The 21,217-nt window shown below is 42.8% G+C and overlaps 1 protein-coding gene across 2 annotated transcripts in view; it reads right to left on the bottom strand.

Annotated features, from left to right (window-relative positions):
- Nucleotides 1–19,990, bottom strand: part of LOC115196791 (N-terminal EF-hand calcium-binding protein 2-like) — a 131,579-nt gene extending 111,589 nt beyond the window's left edge. For both annotated transcript variants that reach the window (XM_029757701.1, XM_029757702.1), the window contains exons 1-2: nt 19,616–19,990; nt 14,657–14,681 (exon numbers count right to left, since the gene is read on the bottom strand). In XM_029757701.1, the coding sequence (XP_029613561.1) occupies nt 14,657–14,681; nt 19,616–19,933 (343 nt within the window). In that variant the 5' untranslated portion in view covers nt 19,934–19,990. The remainder of the gene's footprint in view (nt 1–14,656; nt 14,682–19,615) is intronic.
- Between the last annotated feature and the right edge of the window lie 1,227 nt (nt 19,991–21,217).

Genomic DNA, 21,217 nt, shown 5'->3' with positions numbered 1-21,217 from the left:
ATGCTAATGTAAATAGCTGGTTTTTGATATAAATATGAACTTGATTGAACAAAACATGCATGTATTGTATAACATAATGTCCTAGGGGTGTCATCTGATGAAGAGCATCAAAGGTTAGTGCTGCATTTAGCTGTGGTTTTGGTTTTTGTGACATATGCTAGTTTGAAAAATGGGTGTCTGATTATTTCTGGCTGGGTACTCTGCTGACATAATCTAATGTTTTGCTTTCGTTGTAAAGCCTTTTTGAAATTGGACAGTGTGGTTAGATAAAGGAGAGTCTTATCTTTCAAATGGTGTAAAATAGTCATATGTTTGAGAAATTGAAGTAATAGCATTTCTAAGGTATTTGAATATTGCGCCACGGGATTCCACTGGCTGTTGACTAGGGTGGGACGCAAACGTCCCACCTAGCCCAGAGAGGCTAAGAAGTGCCCATCAAGCTAATCCGAATTGTGGGAGTTGCTTCAGGAAGCATGGGGAGAAATCTCTTCAGATTACCTCAACAAATTGACAACTACAATTCCAAAGGTCTGCAAGGTCTGCAATTTCTGCAAATGGAGGATTCTTTGACGAAAGCAAAGTTTGAAGGACACAATTATTATTTCAATTAAAAATAATTATTTATAACCTTGTCAACGTCTTGACTACATTTCCTATTAATTTTGCAAATCATATAATGTATGTTTTCATGGAAACCCCAAACTTTTGAGCGGTAGTGTACATTTTATGATAAAACATTGCACATTAATTATACTAGAATAATGGCATATCTTAAACAATAAACTCTGATAATACTTTTATTTCCCTATTGACCACATTTTAATTGCATAGACAATCAGGGGAAATCCAGAATATCAAAAGCGTTACTTAAACACAAGCCACATGCAGAGATGCTCGAGGACTGCCCACATGCAGTAACGCCTCGAACTGCGGTACACAGTCACACACTATTGAGGCAGACACCTTTGGAAGAAAGTCAGAAACACACCCTCTATTTGCTCAGGACCATTGTCACCCAAACAATTCTGATTACATTATTTGATACCTCTACATTCAAAAACAGCATCACTCCGTTGTTAATTCTGGGAGAAGTGATAAAAAACATTATTGGCATAATTCTTTATTAACTTTTGGCCAAACCTAATTAATCTGGATAGAGTACTGAGGAGAGAGAGGGTGGGGTGGGCGGGGGGGGGGGGGACATAACAATTGAAAATGGGAACAAACCCAAAGCTCTTTGCTTGAGGCCAAAAATGTGTTTTAATTAGCCAATGACTCCTGGGATTAGGAAGTGCGACAGATCTGCGGGTGCCCAAACCATTTTCAAACACTTTTGTATTTGTATTTGTATGTATTAATGTTCCCCATTAGCTGCTACCAAAGCAGCAGCTCCTCTTCCTGGGGTCCAGCAAAATGAAGGCAGTTTATACAATTTAAAAAACATTCAAATACATTCACAGATTTCACAACACACTGTGTGCCCTCAGGCCCCTACTCCACCACTTCCACATATCTACAGTACTAAGTCCATGTGTATGTATAGTATGCATAAACCCTCCTGGAACGCTTGAAAAGAAAAACAAGTGACCCTCCCCTAAACCTATAATAATTCAAACAAAGTGGATAGCAGAGAACATGTCTACCGTTTACCCTCACTTTTTGGGCAGACCAGAGCCTTAGATATGTCGTTTAAGAAACTGCTATTCCTCATGGCAACGCAGGAATTTTGATAGCACACAGGGCTGCGGGCCAGAAGGTTGTGCATTTGCAGACCACCGTGGACAAGAGTAGGGGTGGAACGATCTCCTTTAAAGTAGAAGTATTGCATGAATCTATCATCGTATTTGCAGGTCGGAGAAAAATATTGCCTTTTAAAAACATTTCATGCAATTCTACGTCATTTTACATATTAGCAGAATCTTTTTTAGTACCACACAAATTACTGAAATTACAGGCTAAGAATAGACAGAGAGATAGGTGTTATGTGTTCATCTCATCATATTTTTCCAATACCAAATCAATGTTTCTTATTTGCAACAAAACTGTCCCTGTTTGCAAATAATTAGGAATCTGAGCATGGCACTTTCAAAAGTTAGGCCTACCTTTCTGATAAGGGAATTTATATGTTTAAAGTAATGACTAAAGAATTCCACCCTGAAATGTATAAGACTATATTCCAATAATACATGTGTGGGACAAGTTAAGAGGGACAAATATGTGGAGAAAACAGAGGCTGGTAGACTACACATGATAACTCTGAAAAAGCTGACAACAGGAGGGCCCTTCCAAGGCCTCTCTTATCTGGGGAGGAAAGGAATGGCGAGAAACGGCCAAGGCTGGTAGAAAAGTGATGTGTGTGTGTGTGTGTGTGTGTGCGTGTGCGTGTGCGTGTGCGTGCGTAGAGGGGGTTATAAAGACTGTTCACATTTTGGTTGATTTTAGAGCTCTCATGAATAAACTACAACAAACCTTTTGCAGAATCTGAGTCTGCGTAAGTCTTATTAATGCTAGCTTTACAATCTAGGGGGAATTGGTCAAAGCTATAGTGATTGTTATCATCATTGGGATTGAAAATTCTCGTGACACTTTCCACCCCATGGCTTAACCCTAAAAGCTGTCTGGGTTTAAACATATTATATTGGACAGAAAGTGAATAGCTTAATCAATTGATAGTGACAGAATTAGATTACTTCACAAGCACATTTTTTGTCTCCTCGGCTATAGAAGGTTGTAGCTCAGCCTTTGAATTTCAAAGAAACAAGTCACGTCTTTCCCGGGTATTTTAAAGCTTGTTTCTAAGCATAAAGCATCGTGGACCAAAGCTCTATTATTGATCACTTTATATAATCAGATCTGTTTATTTTCTTCAAAATCTTAAGATAACAAGAGGTAGGCCTGTGCTTTTTGCCATTTGAGTTTTGGTTTTAACTTAACAGCCCTTCGATGACACGGAGGTCGGCAATTTAAAGTGTGCATGGTGGGTGGAGGAATTGACTGACACATCTATATATACCTATAGCAGCCCATAGCCTAATTTTTTCTGTCAAACAGGTAGGCCTACCTCTTATTTCTTAACCATTTACTGCAGTGGGCTAAATCAGGGTCACATAGAGTGTTTCTTGGTAGTCTTAAACAAAGCTGCTTTGAAACCAAAGTATACACCTCACACACATGGTTATGAGCAAAAAACAGAGAAATGTACCATTTCAGATATAGAGTTGAAATGTATTACATTTTGAGTTTGCATCCCAATATTACACTTTACATACATCACAGAAGACTGAAATGTAACAAAACAGTTTGACATAAAAAATTATGTTTATTAATTATGAAATTATGAAAAATATGAATAGCATTCCACCCATGAGGCCACTAGTCATTTGACTACAGAAAAGGCCTATGAGACTGTAGAGGACTGTAGAGGAAATTGATTAATTAGCGACTGTTGTAAAATTGATATTCTGATATTCTTTGAGTTAATTTGAGAAATAGAAACTCAATAAAGCTAAAACTTTCCCATGGTGCCCCAGGTTAATGAGTTAATAATTACCTAATTAATTTAATCACGTAATTATAAACCGTTAATCATTCGATGAGCAGCAGTCGTCACATTAATCAATCCAATGTCACGACAATGTAAGTTACTCGAATCTGTCTTATTGTGAGGTCAATGATACATAATTGGCGATAAACATATTGTTTAAAAAAAAAATATTACAGTAGTAGCAAGCTATCAAAGTTTACCTCCGGTCCACCTTCTCATCTTTGCACTCTCCTTCTCAAACTGAACAGAACATAGGCTATAGGCTAGTCAACGTGCATTTTTTGGACTTGGCCAAATCCAAAAATATTTTCGGAAGAAGCCTTTGACTCTCCTCCTGAACTGCCACCGTACCTGAACTGTGTCACGGTTGTCTTCGTCCTCTGACGATATAACGAAATCGTCATCGGAAAATGTGGACCAATACGCAGCAGGTTCGTGAATGCTCATCTTGATTTTTATTCACTACAAAAATGAACATACAAAAATAACAAAATACGAAAACGAACAACTAACAGTCTGTCAAAGCATAGTGCTTTACACAGAACAATCACCCACCAATCACAAACACAAACACACCCTTATATATGAGACTCTCAATCAAAGGCAGATAGACAACACCTGCCTTCAACTGAGAGTCCCAATCCCAATTAACCAACATAGAAACACACTCACCAGACTAGACATAGAAATACATAAACAGACTATAAACCAAAACCCCGGAAATACTAAATCAAACACCCTTAATCAAACACACCACCCTGAACCACATAAAACAAATACCCTCTGTCACGCCCTGACCAAACTACAAAACAATTAACCTTATATACTGGCCAGGACGTGACAGTACCCCCCCCTTAAAGGTGCTACCCCAGAAGCACCTTAACAAAAAAAAAAAAAATACCCCCAAACAATACCCAAAAGAAAAATTCCCCCTTACTAAAGGGAGGGAAGGGAGGGTGGCTGCCGTCAACGACGGCACTGTGCTACACCCCCCCTCCCCAACCCACCTATTTCTGGAGGTGGCTCCGGCTCAGGCCGTTCCAGGCTGTCTGGGCAGTCTGGCAGCTCGGGACAGTCTGGGAAGTCTGGCAGCTCGGGACAGTCTGGGCAGTCTGGCAGCTCGGGACAGTCTGGGCAGTCTGGCAGCTCGGGACAGTCTGGGCAGTCTGGCAGCTCGGGACAGTCTGGGCAGTCTGGCAGCTCGGGGCAGTCTGGGCAGTCTGGCAGCTCGGGGCAGTCTGGGCAGTCTGGCAGCTCGGGGCAGTCTGGGCAGTCTGGCAGCTCGGGGCAGTCTGGGCAGTCTGGCAGCTCGGGGCAGTCTGGGCAGTCTGGCAGCTCGGGGCAGTCTGGGCAGTCCGGCAGCTCGGGGCAGTCTGGGCAGTCCGGCAGCTCGGGGCAGTCTGGGCAGTCCGGCAGCTCGGGGCAGTCTGGGCAGTCCGGCAGCTCGGGGCAGTCTGGCCACTCCGGCAGTTCAGGGCAGTCTGGCCACTCCGGCAGTTCAGGGCAGTCTGGCCACTCCGGCAGTTCAGCGCAGTCTGGCCACTCCGGCAGTTCAGCGCAGTCTGGCCACTCCGGCAGTTCAGCGCAGTCTGGCCACTCCGGCAGTTCAGCGCAGTCTGGCCACTCCGGCAGTTCAGAGCAGTCTGGCCACTCCGGCAGTTCAGAGCAGTCTGACCACTCCGGCAGTTCAGCGCAGTCTGACCACTCCGGCGACTGTTGACTGGCGGGCAGCTCCGACGACTGTTGACTGGCGGGCAGCTCCGACGACTGTTGACTGGCGGGCAGCTCCGACGACTGTTGACTGGCGGGCAGCTCCGACGACTGTTGACTGGCGGGCAGCTCCGACGACTGTTGACTGGCGGGCAGCTCCGACGACTGTTGACTGGCGGGCAGCTCCGACGACTGTTGACTGGCGAGGCTGGGTTTACGCACTTTCAGTTTAGTGCGGGGAGCGGGAACAGGACGAGTCGGACTGGGTGGACGCACTTCCGGGTCCGCACGAGAGACAGGAGCTGGAAACCCAGGGCTATGGAGGCGCACAGCCGGTCTAGATCTTACCTCCTGCACAACCCGCCTTGGCTGGATGGAACTAGTAGCCCTGTACGAGTGGAGTGCTCGTACAGGGCAGACTGGGCTGTGCAGGGGCCTGATGGTAGCCGTGCGTAGAGCGGGAGTTGGGTAGCCTGGTCCTCGGAGGCGTACCGGCGACCAGATGCGCTGCGCAGGCATCCTCCTACCAGGCTGGATGCCCGCTCTAGCACGGCACCTGCGAGGGGCTGGAATAACTCGCACCGGACTGTGCGTGCGTATGGGTGAGATATTGCGCTTCTCAGCGAAACATGGCGCTCCCCACCTCATACGCTCCTCCATATAACCACGGGTAGCTGGCTTCCGGCTCTTCCCTCGCCTAGCCAAACTACCCGTGTGCCCCCCCCAAAAAATTTCTTGGGGGTGCCTCTCGTGCTTCTCCCTCAGCGCGTCTCTGGCCTCGTACCACCGCCTCTCTGCCTTGGCTGCTTCTATTTCCCACTGCGGGCGGCGATACTCCCCAGCCTGATGCCAAGGTCCGGCCCCGTCCAGAACTTCCTCCCAAGTCCACTTCTCCCGCCAGTCCAACTCGAATGCCGTCTGCTCCTTCCTCTGCTGCTTGGTCCTTTGGTGGTGGGTGATTCTGTCACGGTTGTCTTCGTCCTCTGACGATATAACGAAATCGTCATCGGAAAATGTGGACCAATACGCAGCAGGTTCGTGAATGCTCATCTTGATTTTTATTCACTACAAAAATGAACATACAAAAATAACAAAATACGAAAACGAACAACTAACAGTCTGTCAAAGCATAGTGCTTTACACAGAACAATCACCCACCAATCACAAACACAAACACACCCTTATATATGAGACTCTCAATCAAAGGCAGATAGACAACACCTGCCTTCAACTGAGAGTCCCAATCCCAATTAACCAACATAGAAACACACTCACCAGACTAGACATAGAAATACATAAACAGACTATAAACCAAAACCCCGGAAATACTAAATCAAACACCCTTAATCAAACACACCACCCTGAACCACAAAAAACAAATACCCTCTGTCACGCCCTGACCAAACTACAAAACAATTAACCTTATATACTGGCCAGGACGTGACAAACTGCCACACAATGCAGTGTGTAATGCAGCTTAGTTTTATTTACACCATCCCAGCAGCTATCTTAGAAATATAATTTTGCTAGATAAAAAAATGCTAAACCCTCCCCTTGAATGAAATTGAAAAAGCATGACCCTCCCCCATTTTATCCAGGTAACCATTCAGTAACTTTCAAATCAATCCCTTAACTAAGCATTTTAACCCTATCCCAAAACCTTAACCCTTACCTTAACTATTCGGAATGAGTGCTTAAACTTAACTATTAACTATTAAATTCGAAATTTGATGTTTGTAGAGTAGCAGGAGCAACAAAAACACTTTTGGAGCAACTTCGAAATTTGACATTTGGAGAACGTGGATGAACGTTTAATTTTGCAGTGAGACTGTGAGAGCTTGTTGGGACAGATGGTCTATTCTGTATCATTTGGATTCAGGTACTGTAATTGAGCACTTTTGGTTATTAAATACAGATGGCACAGTTTTGAGTGAGGATATCAGTAATTATGAGACTGCTGAAATACACAGCAAGGACTAGTGGTATAACTAAATGTATCTGTACTTAATAAAATAAGAAAATTGTTATGAGAGCAGCCAGCTCGGAGTTAATTAGACCTCCTATCCTACCCTCTCTGTACTCTCCTGCAGAGAATATGTACTGTACTAGCTAGCATGCCAGCCTGTAGGGAGTGACTAATGCACTTTTGTGTCGCTTCAGTAAAGCTTAACTTTTTAAAAAACATTTTCAAAGTAATGTGTTACAGGCTCCTGCTGGCTTTTTATATATATATATTAAAGCTGTGTTTCTTGTTGGCCTGGTCTGGTCTGGGGAATAGAATAGCTTATCTGAGGCTTAAAGTTAGTGAGCAGGTTCTATCATGCTGGTGTTGATGCTGAATAAACCATGAGCACCTTTCTCTTCCAGTCTCCTCTTGCTCCTCTCCCCAGCCCTCTCCTCTCCCCAGCCCTCTCCTCTCCCTGGCCTGGCTGCAGGTTAAAAAATAAATTAGCAAGTTTGGGACTGGTTGACAAACTCTGGGGGGCAGTTAGAGGAACACATGTTTACAAGTGTTTGTGGCAGTAATGCTGCTCATTTAGGTCCACCAATCACCATTACCACGCCATTACCCTTTACCCTAGCCCAACACTAAAATCACTGTGTACGCATTTGTAGAGAATCTTGGATAAAGAAACATCCCTAAATGCCTGTTGTCTCCTTATCACCGTGAGTGACAATAATTACTTCAAGCTAAATGAGTCAGAAATCTATAGAGCATCAAAAACAATAATTAAACCCACAAAGAAAGGAACAAGGGCACCAAGCATCAGACAGACAGGCACGATCCTGCCGGGAGGACACGTGTCTGACAGGTATTCACACAGGGATGATGAAAAAACACAAGGGAAAGTCACTTGGAGAGAGAGAGCGACAGAGAGAGAGAGAGAGAAAGATTGTGTGTGTGTGTGTGTGTGTGTGTGTGTGTGTGTGTGTGTGTGTGTGTGTGTGTGTGTGTGTGTGTGTGTGTGTGTGTGTGTATATCTTCATGTATACAGTACACAATATGGTTACTCTGAGAGAGAGAAAAAAGTGAGAGAAACAGACAGAGTGAGTAAGGGAGCGAGAGAGAGTCAGATAGACAGAGAGAGAAAGAGGAACATGGATGAGGTGGAAATGCATGGGTGTGTGTGTACGTACACTGTCCTTTCCTGACATTGGCGACTGCCCTGGTTCAAATGATGTTCCAACTTTGAGTAGAATGTCAGAAATGCCAAGGCAGAGGCCCCTGAATAATAGATGATGCTGAACAGAGGACAGGACAGGGTGGAGAGGAGAGTAGCACCAGCAGTTATATCTGTTCACGCCTCATCAGCTTCCAGCTGCCCTGTGAAGCTCCCCAGCCTCTGTCCTGACTCCTGTCCTAACTGTGGCCAGGGAAAGTCAGGGAAAACCAGGGAAATCCAGCGCTGTGATGGGGCAAGAGGGATCAGCCTACCCTGCAGTGAGGTGACACGTATGAAGCAGACTCCAAAGTCACCTCTGTTAGCACGCTGTGCAGGTTCCATTACAGCTGGGATAGACGATAGAGGACTTAGTCTATGGGCCCATTTCTATCAGTAGGTAGGAAATAGAACAACTGCCGTTATCTAAGCAACACGGTCAACACTCCTGAGAGCTCACCACAGGCATTAGACACAAAATACTGGAATAAGAGGGGAACAAAAAGAGCATTATAGCAGAGAAGGAAATGTTGGATTAGCGGGTCAGACTCATGTTTCCCTCTGTTGGGTTGGGAAAGGGACTTTCCCTGCAGTGTACCAACAGAGAGAAGGAGAAGAAAATAGGGCAAGCTGAAACCTTTATGCGAATCCTCCCCGCAAGGCTTCTCTCCCCTCTCCAATGCATTTTCCTTCTCACTCTCTCTCTTCCCTTCTCTCACCCATTCTCTTCTTTTCCCCTCTCCATCTCTATCCTCTCTCACACCATCGCTCTCTCATTACAATGTCAGTCGCCTGTCACTTTGAGGCAGACCACTTGCCTCCACTCCGTCAGCAAAGTGATCTGCCTCACTAGATCTGTCCAGGCAAGAGGAGACAGCTGAGAGGCAAAACACAACAACACACAGTTATACTAGCCAATGACTTAGCTCATTTTCACCCTGTTATAGTATGGTGCAAACATTCCACTCAAACTGAAACCTAAGGCAACACCAGGATTAAACCTCTCAGAAAGATAATTACTTCAACAATAAATCTAGTGACTCAAATCAAATTGTATTTGTAACATGCGCCGAATAAAACAAGTGTAGACTTTACGCTAGTCACTTTAATAATGTTAACATACTGCTTCACTCATCTCATACAGTTGAAGTCAGAAGTTTACATACACTTAGGTTGGAGTCATTAAAACTATTTGTTTAACCACTCCACAAATTTCTTGTTAACAGACTATAGTTTTGGCAAGTCAGTTAGGACATCTACTTTGTGCATGACACAAGTCATTTTTCCAACTATTGTTTACAGACAGATCATTTCACTTATAATTCACTGTATCACAATTCCAGCGGGTCAGAAGTTTACACACACAAATTTGACTGTGACTTTAAACAGCTTGGAAAATTACAGAAAATTGTTACGGCTTTAGAAACTTCTGATAGGCTAATTGACATCATTTGAGTCAATTGGAGGTGTACCTGTGGATGTATTTCAAGGCCTACCTTCAAACTCAGTACCTCTTTGCTTGACATCATGGGAAAATCAAAAGAAATCATCTCAGACCTCAGAAAAAACATTGGAGACCTCCACAAGTCTGATTCATCCTTGGGAACAATTTCCAAACGCCTGAAGGTACCACGTTCATCTGTACAAACAATAGTACGCAAGTATAAACACCATGGGACCACACAGCCGTCATATCGCTCAGGAAGGAGATGCGTTCTGTCTCCTAGAGATGAACATACATTGGTGCAAAAAGTGAAAATCAATCCCAGAACAACAGCAAAGGACCTTGTGAAGATGCTGGAGGAAACAGGTACAAAAGTATCTTTATTCACAGTAAAACGAGTTCTATATCGACATAACCTGAAAGGCCGCACAGCAAGGAAGAAGCCACTGCTCCAAAACTGGCATAAAAAAGCCAGACTACGGTTTGCAATTGCACATGGGGACAGAGATTGTATTTTTTGGAGAAATGTCCTCTGGTCTGATGAAATAAAAATAGAACTGTTTGGCCATAATGGCCATCGTTATGTTTGGAGGAAAAAGGTGGAGGCTTGCAAGCCGAAAAACACCATCCCAACCGTGAAGCACGGGGGTGGCAGCATCATGTTGTGAGGGTGCTTTGCTGCAGGAGGGACTGGTGCACTTCACAAAATAGATGGCATCATGAGAAGAAAAATTATGTGGATATATTGAAGCAACATCTCAAGACATCAGTCATTAAGTTAAAGCTTGGTCGCAAATGGGTCTTCCAAATGGACAATGACGCCAAGCATACTTCCAAAGTTGTGGCAAAATGGCATAAGGACAACAAAGTCAAGGTATTGGAGTGGCCATCACAAAGCCCTGACCTCAATCCTATAGAAAATTTGAAAAAGCATGTGCGAACTGAAAAAGGGTTTGCGAGCAAGGAAACCTACAAACCTGACTCAGTTACACCAGCTCTGTCAGGAGGAATGGGCCAAAATTCACCCAACTTATTGTGGGAATATTGTGGAAGGTTACCCAAAACGTTTGACCCAAATTGAGCAATTTAAAGGCAATACTACAAAATACTATTTGTATGTAACCTTCTGACCCACTGGGAATGTGATGAAAGAAATAAAAGCTGAAATAAATCATTCTCTCTGCTATTATTCTGACATTTCACATTCTTAAAGTAAAGTGGTGATCCTAACTGACCAAAGACAGGGAATTTTTACTAGGATTAAATGTCAGGAATGATGAAAAGCTGAGTTTAAATGTATTTGGCTAAGGTGTATGTAAACTTACGACTTCAACTGTATGTACAGTATATACTGTATTTTATTCTACTGTATTTTAGTCATTGCCACTCCGACATTGCTCGTCCTATATTTCTTAATTCAATTCTTTTACTTTTAGATTTGTGTGTATTCTTGTGAATTGTTAGATACTACTGCACTGTTGGAGCTAGGAACACAAGCATTTCGCTGGTGTTCAACCTTCCCAAGTTCTCAACCTTCCCAAGTTCTCTCACGTCACCCCGCTCCTCCGCTCTCTCCACTGGCTTCCAGTTGAAGCTCGCATCCGCTACAAGTCCATGGTGCTTGCCTACGGAGCTGTGAGGGGAACGGCACCTCCGTACCTTCAGGCTCTGATCAGGCCCTACACCCAAACAAGGGCACTGCGTTCATCCACCTCTGGCCTGCTCGCCTCCCTACCTCTGAGGAAGCACAGTTCCCGCTCAGCACAGTCAAAACTGTTCGCTGCTCTGGCACCCCAATGGTGGAACAAGCTCCCTCACGACGCCAGGACAGCGGAGTCAATCACCACCTTCCGGAGACACCTGAAACCCCACCTCTTTAAGGAATACCTGGGATAGGATAAAGTAATCCTTCTAACCCCCCCCCCCCCTAAAAGATTTAGATGCACTATTGTAAAGTGGTTGTTCCACTGGATATCATAAGGTGAATGCACCAATTTGTAAGTCGCTCTGGATAAGAGCGTCTGCTAAATGACTTAAATGTAAATGTAAATGCTACACGTGCAATAACATCTGCTAAATATGTGTATATGACCAATAAAAATGTGATTTTTACCATGAAATGCTTATTTATGTGCCCTTTCCCATCAATGCAGTTAAAAAGTATGTAAATGAACAAATAGATAAAAATGAAATATTAAAACAATAAAATAACACAATAAATAACAATAACAAGGCTACATACAGGTTATATACAATGAGTACTTGTACTGAGTCAGTGTACTGAGGTACGAGGTAGTTGGGGTGATTGATTGAGGTAATATGTACATGTAGGCTTGGTTAGGTGATTGATTGAAGTATTGTACTATGCACATGTAGCTATAGTAAGGGGTGAAAAGAAAGTCCAGGTAGCCATTTAATTAACTGTTCAGAAGTCTTATGGCTTTTGGGGTAGAAGCTGTTCAGGAGCCTTTTGGTCCCAGACCTGGTGCTGTGGTACAGCTTGCCGTGCTGTAGCAGAGAGAACAGACTGTGACTTGGGTGGCCTTCCTCTGACACTGCCTGGTATAGAAGCCCTGAGGGGGAAGAGGCATTGTCGTGCCCTCTTTACAACCATGTTGGTGTGTTTGACCATGATAGGTCCTTAGTGATATGGATACAGGAACTTGAAGCTCTCATCCGTCTCCACTACAGCCCTGTCGATGTGAATGGGGGCATGCTATGCCTTCCATTTTCTGTAGTCCGCGATCAGCACCTTTGTCTTGCTGACATTGAGGGAGAGGCTTTCTTAGGCACAGGGGCTATGGTTGTCTGCTTGAAACATATGGATATTACAGACTGGGTCAGGGAGAGGTTGAAAGTGTCAGTGAAGAAACCTGCTAGCTGGTCACTGCATGCTCTGAGAATGCGTCCTGGTAATCAGTCTAGCCCTACGGCCTTGTGAATGTTTACCTGTTTAAAGGTCTTACTCACAAAGGCTGAAATCTGCAAATATTTCCTCATTGTGCTTCAATAAAATAACATTTCTGAAAACTTGTACCCTGAGCAGTCATGAAAATAGCATATTATACAATAGGCAGTGGATTACTCTCTGCAAGCCAGTTCCAAAAACGGAGTCATAGATCCACAACGACCAAGGCAAGGTAATCACTAATCAGGTACACAGGCTTACTCTCTCATACAAACTAGCGGTGCTCCAAAATGAAAAAATTCTATAGTATACTATGGTATAAATACTATAGTATTCACTGTTGTGTTTTTGCATTCTTTAATGTAATATTCACTGTAGTGTTGCAGAAATGACTGTAGTATATTGTAGTATTTATAGTTTACTATAATATATATATAATTTTAAAACATGTAGTAATTACTGTAGTATATTTGCGGGCTGTATTATACTGTAGTATTTACTGTAGTGTTTTTTTGCAGATATTACTGTAGTATTTACTATAGTGTTTTGGCTTTATTATCTTTGACATAGCAGTGGGGGCTTTCTCCTTGAGGAAACCTACTGGACAAACTACTCAAAGAGTACATTTTCCATAATCTGTAGGTAGGTAGGTACTACAGTTTACAACAGAATTCTACAGTAAGTACTGTAGTAGTCTATAGCAAACTGTAGTATTTTTTTCATGTGTGCTGTTACAGCTACCTCCATTAATGCTGGATGGGAAACACCCCCCCACCCCCTCCCTGAGCAGTTTCGAGAGTGGAGCATATCATGCAATTGGGAGTGGGAGAAAGAAGACAATTACATTTCCATTACCACACACTTGTCTATAATTACTCATACCTCTCTTTCTCTCAGGAAAGAGTTTCATTACAGGACGTCCGTATTTAAAGGGCTGTGATGCGGTCCTCTCTATGACTGTGGGCCCAACAGCATAACACCGCAGGATCAGAACCTCTAATCAGGGCCTGTTAGGCAGCGCTCGCCTGGAGGCAGCAATGATAAAAGCTCCTGGGCCAAAGGAGCATGTTAGCTCAGCTATAAAACACACACTAATGATTACCCTTCTCACTGTTAATTGTGTTATCAACGCTAGGAGACATATAGGCTTATTTAGCAGGTGCCCTTTTGGAAGCGGGCAGAGAGGGAGAGGCAATAAACCTTGACCCTAGTCGATCCATACATGGATCCCATTGTGAAGACCAGAGCAAATTTTGGAGCGATGTTGGACCCCTGATCTTTTTCTCCCTTATCCCCTATCTATCTCAATCTCTTTCTGTCTCTCTTGCTACTCTATCTTCTCTCTCTCTCAGCCTCTCCAGCCCTCTCGCACAGCGTGTTTAGCATCTCTCTTTCATTGAAACAGCCACAGAACATTTCCCAGGAGAGGAGGGTAAAAATAGCACAAACTGAGCGTGTTCCAAACATCAAATGACAAGGATTCTCTTTAACTAGGAGCTAATAACATATTTGTAGTGTATCTACGGTATCTCCAAGAAACATCCACACAGAATAGATAACTAAAAAGGTAGTTAGAGACACAGTGCAGCCACACAGATCAGAAAATAAAATGGCCATCTGGTTGGCATAAAAATGCATCCTTCTAAGTTGTCTCCCTGTTAGTTTTCTTCTATACTGTCAAAGGCTCCAAGACACGACAGCAGAACAAACAAGTGCCAGAGGGAATGAGGGAATGAGGGAAGCTCTGGAACTGCACCACACTGTGCGTGCTAGCCTGGAAATTAAACAATGTACTAACAATTACACAAGACTGGCCAGAGTGGCTACCTCACTGAGAGGACACAGACAACATGATAACAAATACGTTTAACAAACCAAAACACACTTACCATCCTTATCAGCTCTACGGAAGATCTGTTAAGACAAAACATGAGCTCTGCATTAGTGAAGAGACTAGTCACGTGAACAGTGTAAAAACATGATAAAACATGCCGCAAATGGTCAATGAGAGACAGTAAATAAGCCCGCCTGAATAGCTAGGTAAGACTAAGTGAAAATCCAGCATAATCTTGTTTAAAAAGCATAACCACATTGTGCGCTTGTGTGTAATAGCACGGTTAAGACACCAATCCTTGGTGTGTCACTGGGAAAGCAGTAATCACACCAGTTTTGTGTGTAATAGCACGGTTAAGACACCAATCCTGGGTTTGTCACTGGGAAAGCAGTTATCACACCAGTTTTGTGTGTAATAGCCCGGTTAAGACTCCAATCCTGGGTTTGTCACTGGGAAAGCAGTAATCACACCAGTTTAGAACACCAATACATGATCTGTAAATCCTTGTTATATCTGGTGGGGGATATATATTAATGTCTTTCTTTCTATGCTTTTGAAAGTGGTAAGTGCATTTCATGCATGAACGAGGTTAAAGGGGAACTTCACTTTACTTTTTGATAATCCAATATCTTGAAAACTTGACTGCTGATATGCAAACCATTTTGGGACTGTATCAACAGTGGACTCATTTTATAAAGTTTTTGAGTGGAGTTTCCATTTAACAGTATAAACAACTGTGTATAGGTGTTTGTATTTTGGGCCATTATTGATATCTATTTTCTTCACCAGACTGATGAGCACTTGAGACTTTTAATAAAACAAATCGGGGGTAAGAAATTGTCCATTGGACATTGGGAAAAGCTCATCAGATGAGATATAAAACCATTGAGCGAAAGACAATGGACACTGACTCAGAGAGCACGCCATACATCACAATGGCTTTCATTATTATGTAGATGATTGACGGGACAGGTAAAGAAATACAGGTACATATCCTCCAGAAAGACCCATTCTCACTTACATTATAAAACAAAGGGACCATTAAAATATTACATATCATACTAAATGTAAACCACAATTAAAGCAACAGAAGTGGGGCATGACTAATGATAAAAGTGGCAGAGGTATGTGTGTATAACATTCGCCATTCTAGTGTTAAGGGACCTGTCTGATAATCCATTTGTCAGGCCTTACAGCATAGTGTCACATAATATAGGTGAACCAATTTCACTACTTTTCAGATGAAAAACATACAGTGAGCTCCAGAAGTACTAGGACAGTGACAATATTTTGGTTGTTTTAGGTCTGTACTCCAGCCCATTGGATTTGAAATGATACAATGACTATGAGGTTAAATTGCAGACTGTCAGCTTTAATTTGAGGGTATGTTCATCCATATGGTGAACCGTTTAGAAATTACAGCACTTTTGTACATAGTCCCCCCATTTTAGGGCACCAAAAGTATTGGGACAAATTCACTTATATGTATATTTAAAGTAGTTAACCAGCATGGCTACCACAGCATTCTGCAGCGATACGCCATCCCATCTGGTTTGCGCTTAGTGGGACATATCCTTTGTTTTTCAACAGGACAATGACCCAAAACACACCTCCAGGCTGTGTAAGTGTCACATCCTGACCATAGTAAGATGTTATATTCTATGGTAGAGTAGGTCAGGGCGTGACAGGGGGTGTTTTTCTATGTTTTGTAGTTCTATGTTCATGTTCTAGTTTTGTATTTCTATGTTGGTTTTGTTTGGGATGATCTCCAATTAGAGGCAGCTGGTCCTCATTGTCTCTAATTGGAGATCATACTTAAGTAGGGTTTTTTCCCACCTGGGTTTGTGGGTGATTAGTTTTGAGTAGTGTCTGTTTCACCTCTGCGTCACGTTTGTTTTTGTTTTTTAGATGGTTTGGGATGAGTTGGACCGCAGAGTGACGGAAAAAAGCAGCCAACAAGTGCTCAGCATATGTGGGAACTCCTTCAAGACTGTTGGAAAAGCATTCCAGGTGAAGCTGGTTGAGATAATGCCAAGAGTGTGTAAAGCTGTCATCAAGACAAAGGGGGCTACTTTGAAGAATCTCAAATATAAAATATATTTTGATTTGTTTAACACTTTTTTGGTTACTACATGATTCCATATGTGATATTTAATAGTTTTGATGTCTTCACTATTATTCTACAATGTAGAAAATAGTAAAAATAAAGAAAAACCTTTGAATAAGTAGGTGTGTCTGGTGGTATGTCTTGTAGAGTATGCATTGGTGTCCGAGCTGTGTGCTAGTAGTTTAAACAGACAGCTACAGCTACACACTACTTACAAAAACAAGTAGTGATGAAGTCAATCTCTCTTCCACTTTGAGCCATGAGCGATTGACATGCATGTCATTAATGTTAGCTCCCCATGTACTTTTAAGGGCCGGTCGTGCTGCCCTGTTCTGACCCAATTGTAATTTTCAAGTCCCTTTTTGTGGCACCTGACCACACGAATGAACAGTAGACCAGTTGCGACTAAACTAGGGTAGGACCTGTATTGTTGATAGTGTTAAGAAGGTAGACCAGCGCTTTAATATGGACAGACTTCTCCCCATCTTAGCTACTGTTGTATCAATATGTTTTGACCATGACAGTTTACAATCCAGGATTACTCCAAGCAGTTTAGTCACCTCAACTTGCTCAATATCCACATGATCCTGAGAGAGGGAGTTTACAGAGGGCCTCATACAATAGAAAACAATACAGATGGGCTTGGTTTACAGTAAATGGAAGACAGTTCAGCAGAGCATTAGCTTAAACAAGTCATGTGAGAACACTACATGAGAACGAGAGCGGTGTCTTGCCAACGCCACTCACTGTGGCACAGAGAGATGGAACGGAGGTGTCATGGGGATGGATGGAGACTTGAATAGCATGCAAGGCAGAAGGAAGAATTAAGAAGCAGGTAATAATGAGAGGCTGAGAAACAAGAAGGAAAAAATGTGTGAGAAAGAAAGAGGCACGGAATGGTGGGAACAGGTAGAGAGAGAAAGAAGAGAGGGGAGGCAGTGTTCTTCCTGCATCTTTTTGCCTCATTACAAATGGATGGATCTATGCCTCTGCTGTGTGGAGGAGGGGTGTGGAGGAGAGAAGAGAGGAGAAAAATGAGGCTATAAAAATACAGTACAAAGAACAGCCACTGTGAAGTTTGGCTTCTAATTCTATGGGTTTTCAATACTCACACACCTTTAGACAATGGTCTTGGAATCCTATTTAATGGCAGATATGTAATTGCACACACCAAGCAATAGATAATATTATTGAATACTATATTTCCACTGTAATCTCTCTCTCTCTGCCACACACACACACACACACACACACACACACACACACACACACACACACACACACACACACAGCATATGTTTTACTATCCTTGTGGGGACCTACAATTTATTTCCATTCAAAATCCTATTTTTGTTAACCCCTAACCGTAACCCTAAACCTAACCCTTACCCTAACTTTAATCCTAACCTTTACCCCTAACATTAACCCCTAACTTTATACCTAATCCTAATTGTAACCCTAACCCTAATTATAACCCTGGAAAATGTGCCAACAAGGGAGTATTTTTCCTGTTTTACTATCCTTGTGGGAGCTTTGGGGGATTTCCGGTACCCACAAGGATAGTAATACAAGCCCCCCCCCCCCCCCCCCCCCCCCCCCCGGTCTTCATTTCAGAATTCTAATGCGTTTCCATGCACCACTTCTTCATCACCTAGCTTATCTGGGTCTGGGTCTAAAAGTGAACTAGTTTCTCTGACTCTCAGATTAGTTTTACCCCTAAATGCAATATGTAGATCCCTAGAAGAAGGAGCATCAGACACACATAATTATGAAGCAATGATGAATAATCCTACGGCAACACTTTGACCTACTAAATGAATACTGCTGAGACCAGCTTCAGCCGCCTACCTCTAGTGTAATTGCTGGATACTCTGCAAAAAATATATAAATTATTCAAAGTAAGGTATGCCTGTCAAAGATGCACTAGCGGTATAAAGACAAGATGTCTGGCTATCAGTCATATATTAATCTATAGCTCTGTATAAGATTATTTATTATGTCAACATTTAAAGGACTGTACTGTATATGCATGCTGTGGCATAAAATGACACCAGTAAGACTACAATGTAACAAACTGCACACATCTAGGAGCATTTACACCAATTGATACCAATTTGGAGCATGGAGAATATTATATCTAGGATGTATAGCCTATACCCACCACCCACATCCAATATGGGGTGCACTTAATTACAGGTAGACTCAGCGATATGGGGTAGATGCAGAAAGTAAATAGCATAATGGGTCAATTTCAGCAACAACTAAATGTTCCGCTGTTTATGTCCCGAACCCACGCTGTAACAGCATGAAGTGAACCCGCTGTGCGCAGATAATGTGTGTCAAAGTCTTGCATTTCATGGATTTCAATGTGCTCATTCGAAATTGCAGCCGCCTTTATTAAAGGCAAGGCGGACTAATCTACAAATCACATTGCATCATAAATAACAACTTAATATTATTTGTAGATCAATCAATCGGTCACTAGTTACCCATGATACATAACGGTTTTGATGCTCTCGAACATGGCCAACATGTGCGGTGATGCTCGTGGAAAAGTAATTTCGCATAGTCTACCTTTACGGCCAACTCCATAAAAACTCTCAGTAGCCTATTTGATTTGGTTATGGTGCTTTGAATTCATCCACCGTTTAAGGAAAACACGAATCAGATAGCCTACAGATTACAGAAAAACTTTATTTTCAAGTAATATAAAGTGAATACGTGTATATTCAGAGAGGCTATGTAACGAATTGATGATGAGTACAGTATTGGCACAACATTGGGGATCTTTACGCGTAATTGTGCACTGAATTAAAATGAGACTTTCTTCCACCTCTGTCACAATACCAATGAATAATTTGCAGGTAAAATATCTGATAATTCTACAGGTAAGTAAGCGATACCTACATCCAATATTACAGAGATGCCTTTCCGTGGCTCTGGTGCGAAGAACTGCTCTTGGGCAACCGCTGCCTCCTCCTTCGCGTATTCCCGGGTAGAGATGCTTTTGTTGTCGCTCATCTTGGTGACTATCCAGCGGACGAGCCCGTCAATTCCACCGGGCTGGGCGCCGCTGTTTCCAGACTGTGCAGCCGTCGCTGACTCGCTTTCCTCGGCCACGGGTTTTGGTTGCTCTTTGCTGTCCTGAGCCCGGAGTTTCGGTTGTTCTTTTTGGAGCAGTTTGTGGACACCGTCCCTGCAGTAGCGCGCTGCTTGCTCACACATCCTTTTGCCGCGGAGCGTTCATGTTGAGCGTTATGGGGGCAATCCCTCCCTCTCCTCTTACATCATCATCGACCCTCCGAACGTCCCCGAAAACACACCTCTCTTCAACATGACTTTCAGAGGGTTACGGACTGTCTATTGGTGCCTTGGCACTTTTCGATTAGCACATTGTCTGATATACTTCCATAAATATATTATAAGTTATTGTATATGTAAAAGTTATTGTAAAGACATTAAAGTAACAACGTGTTGAGAGACATTGTACAAGGTGGATTTAAGCACCTTGGAGTAGTATCCCACACTAGGCACACTGATTGAATCAACGTTGTTTCCATGTCATTTCAATTAAATTACGTTCAATCAACGTGGAATAGACATTGATTTGACGTTTGATTTGATGTCGTTTTAACACTCTAACTCTAACATACTTCAGCATTCCACTTAAATAAAGGAAGCACGCTTTTGCTTTCAGATGAATTGGGGCAAATGTTCACTTTCATTGAAAGATCAAGTCACTACTACTTTTCCATTAGAATAGAGGGATTGAGTGGCTTGGTTGAGTGGGGTGATGTCACCCTATGTAGGTTCATTAAGGCACTGACTGTGCCCCCTGTTGCATTCATAATCTCTGCTAGATGAAACACTTCTATGATGATGATCAGAGACGTTGGGCTTCATCATAGAGCGCAGAACGCCCCATCTACATGTTTCATCTGAGCCTCTCTCAATTTTGAGGAAAGTCCCTCATTACTACTGTGTGATGTGTGCTACTATAAAGGCCCATGCAGGATAACCTTTGTGAATTGAATGGCTCCCTGGTCCTGCCCTTTTCAGCGAGGTGAGTATAGTTTAGATGTCTCTCCCTTATATTAGCCCAACCTACCCAGAGTATTAGCATCATTTGGAGGAATTATCTGCCATTAGAAAGATGAAAATATAATTATTGACATTTTTATCTAGCGAAAAACTGCATATGGTAATCGTCCACAGCAGTTATTGAGGAAGAAACAATTCTGAGAGGACAACTTGCCTAGGTGACTAGAAGTGCTTCTATCCACCTCCAGTCTTTGACAGAGGAAGGCCTGGAGCAGAGCACAGCCAGTTAGACCTGGTTGGGTTCAATAGGACTTTGGTTACTTGAGCCTCATCAGCCCCATGCTTCACCACATGGATCAGGAAAACAAGCCCATTACAGACAGCTCAGCATAGACAGGCTTCTCGTGTGGTAAATCCCAGATGGATGTGATGCCCCTTAGCACAGGGCTATGAGCTTTCCATATAGAG

This window comes from Salmo trutta, chromosome 7, assembly GCF_901001165.1.
Source record: "Salmo trutta chromosome 7, fSalTru1.1, whole genome shotgun sequence".
NCBI lineage: Eukaryota > Metazoa > Chordata > Actinopteri > Salmoniformes > Salmonidae > Salmo > Salmo trutta.
Note: the sequence above shows the minus strand (reverse complement) of the source record. Positions and strands in the feature narration are given on the sequence as shown.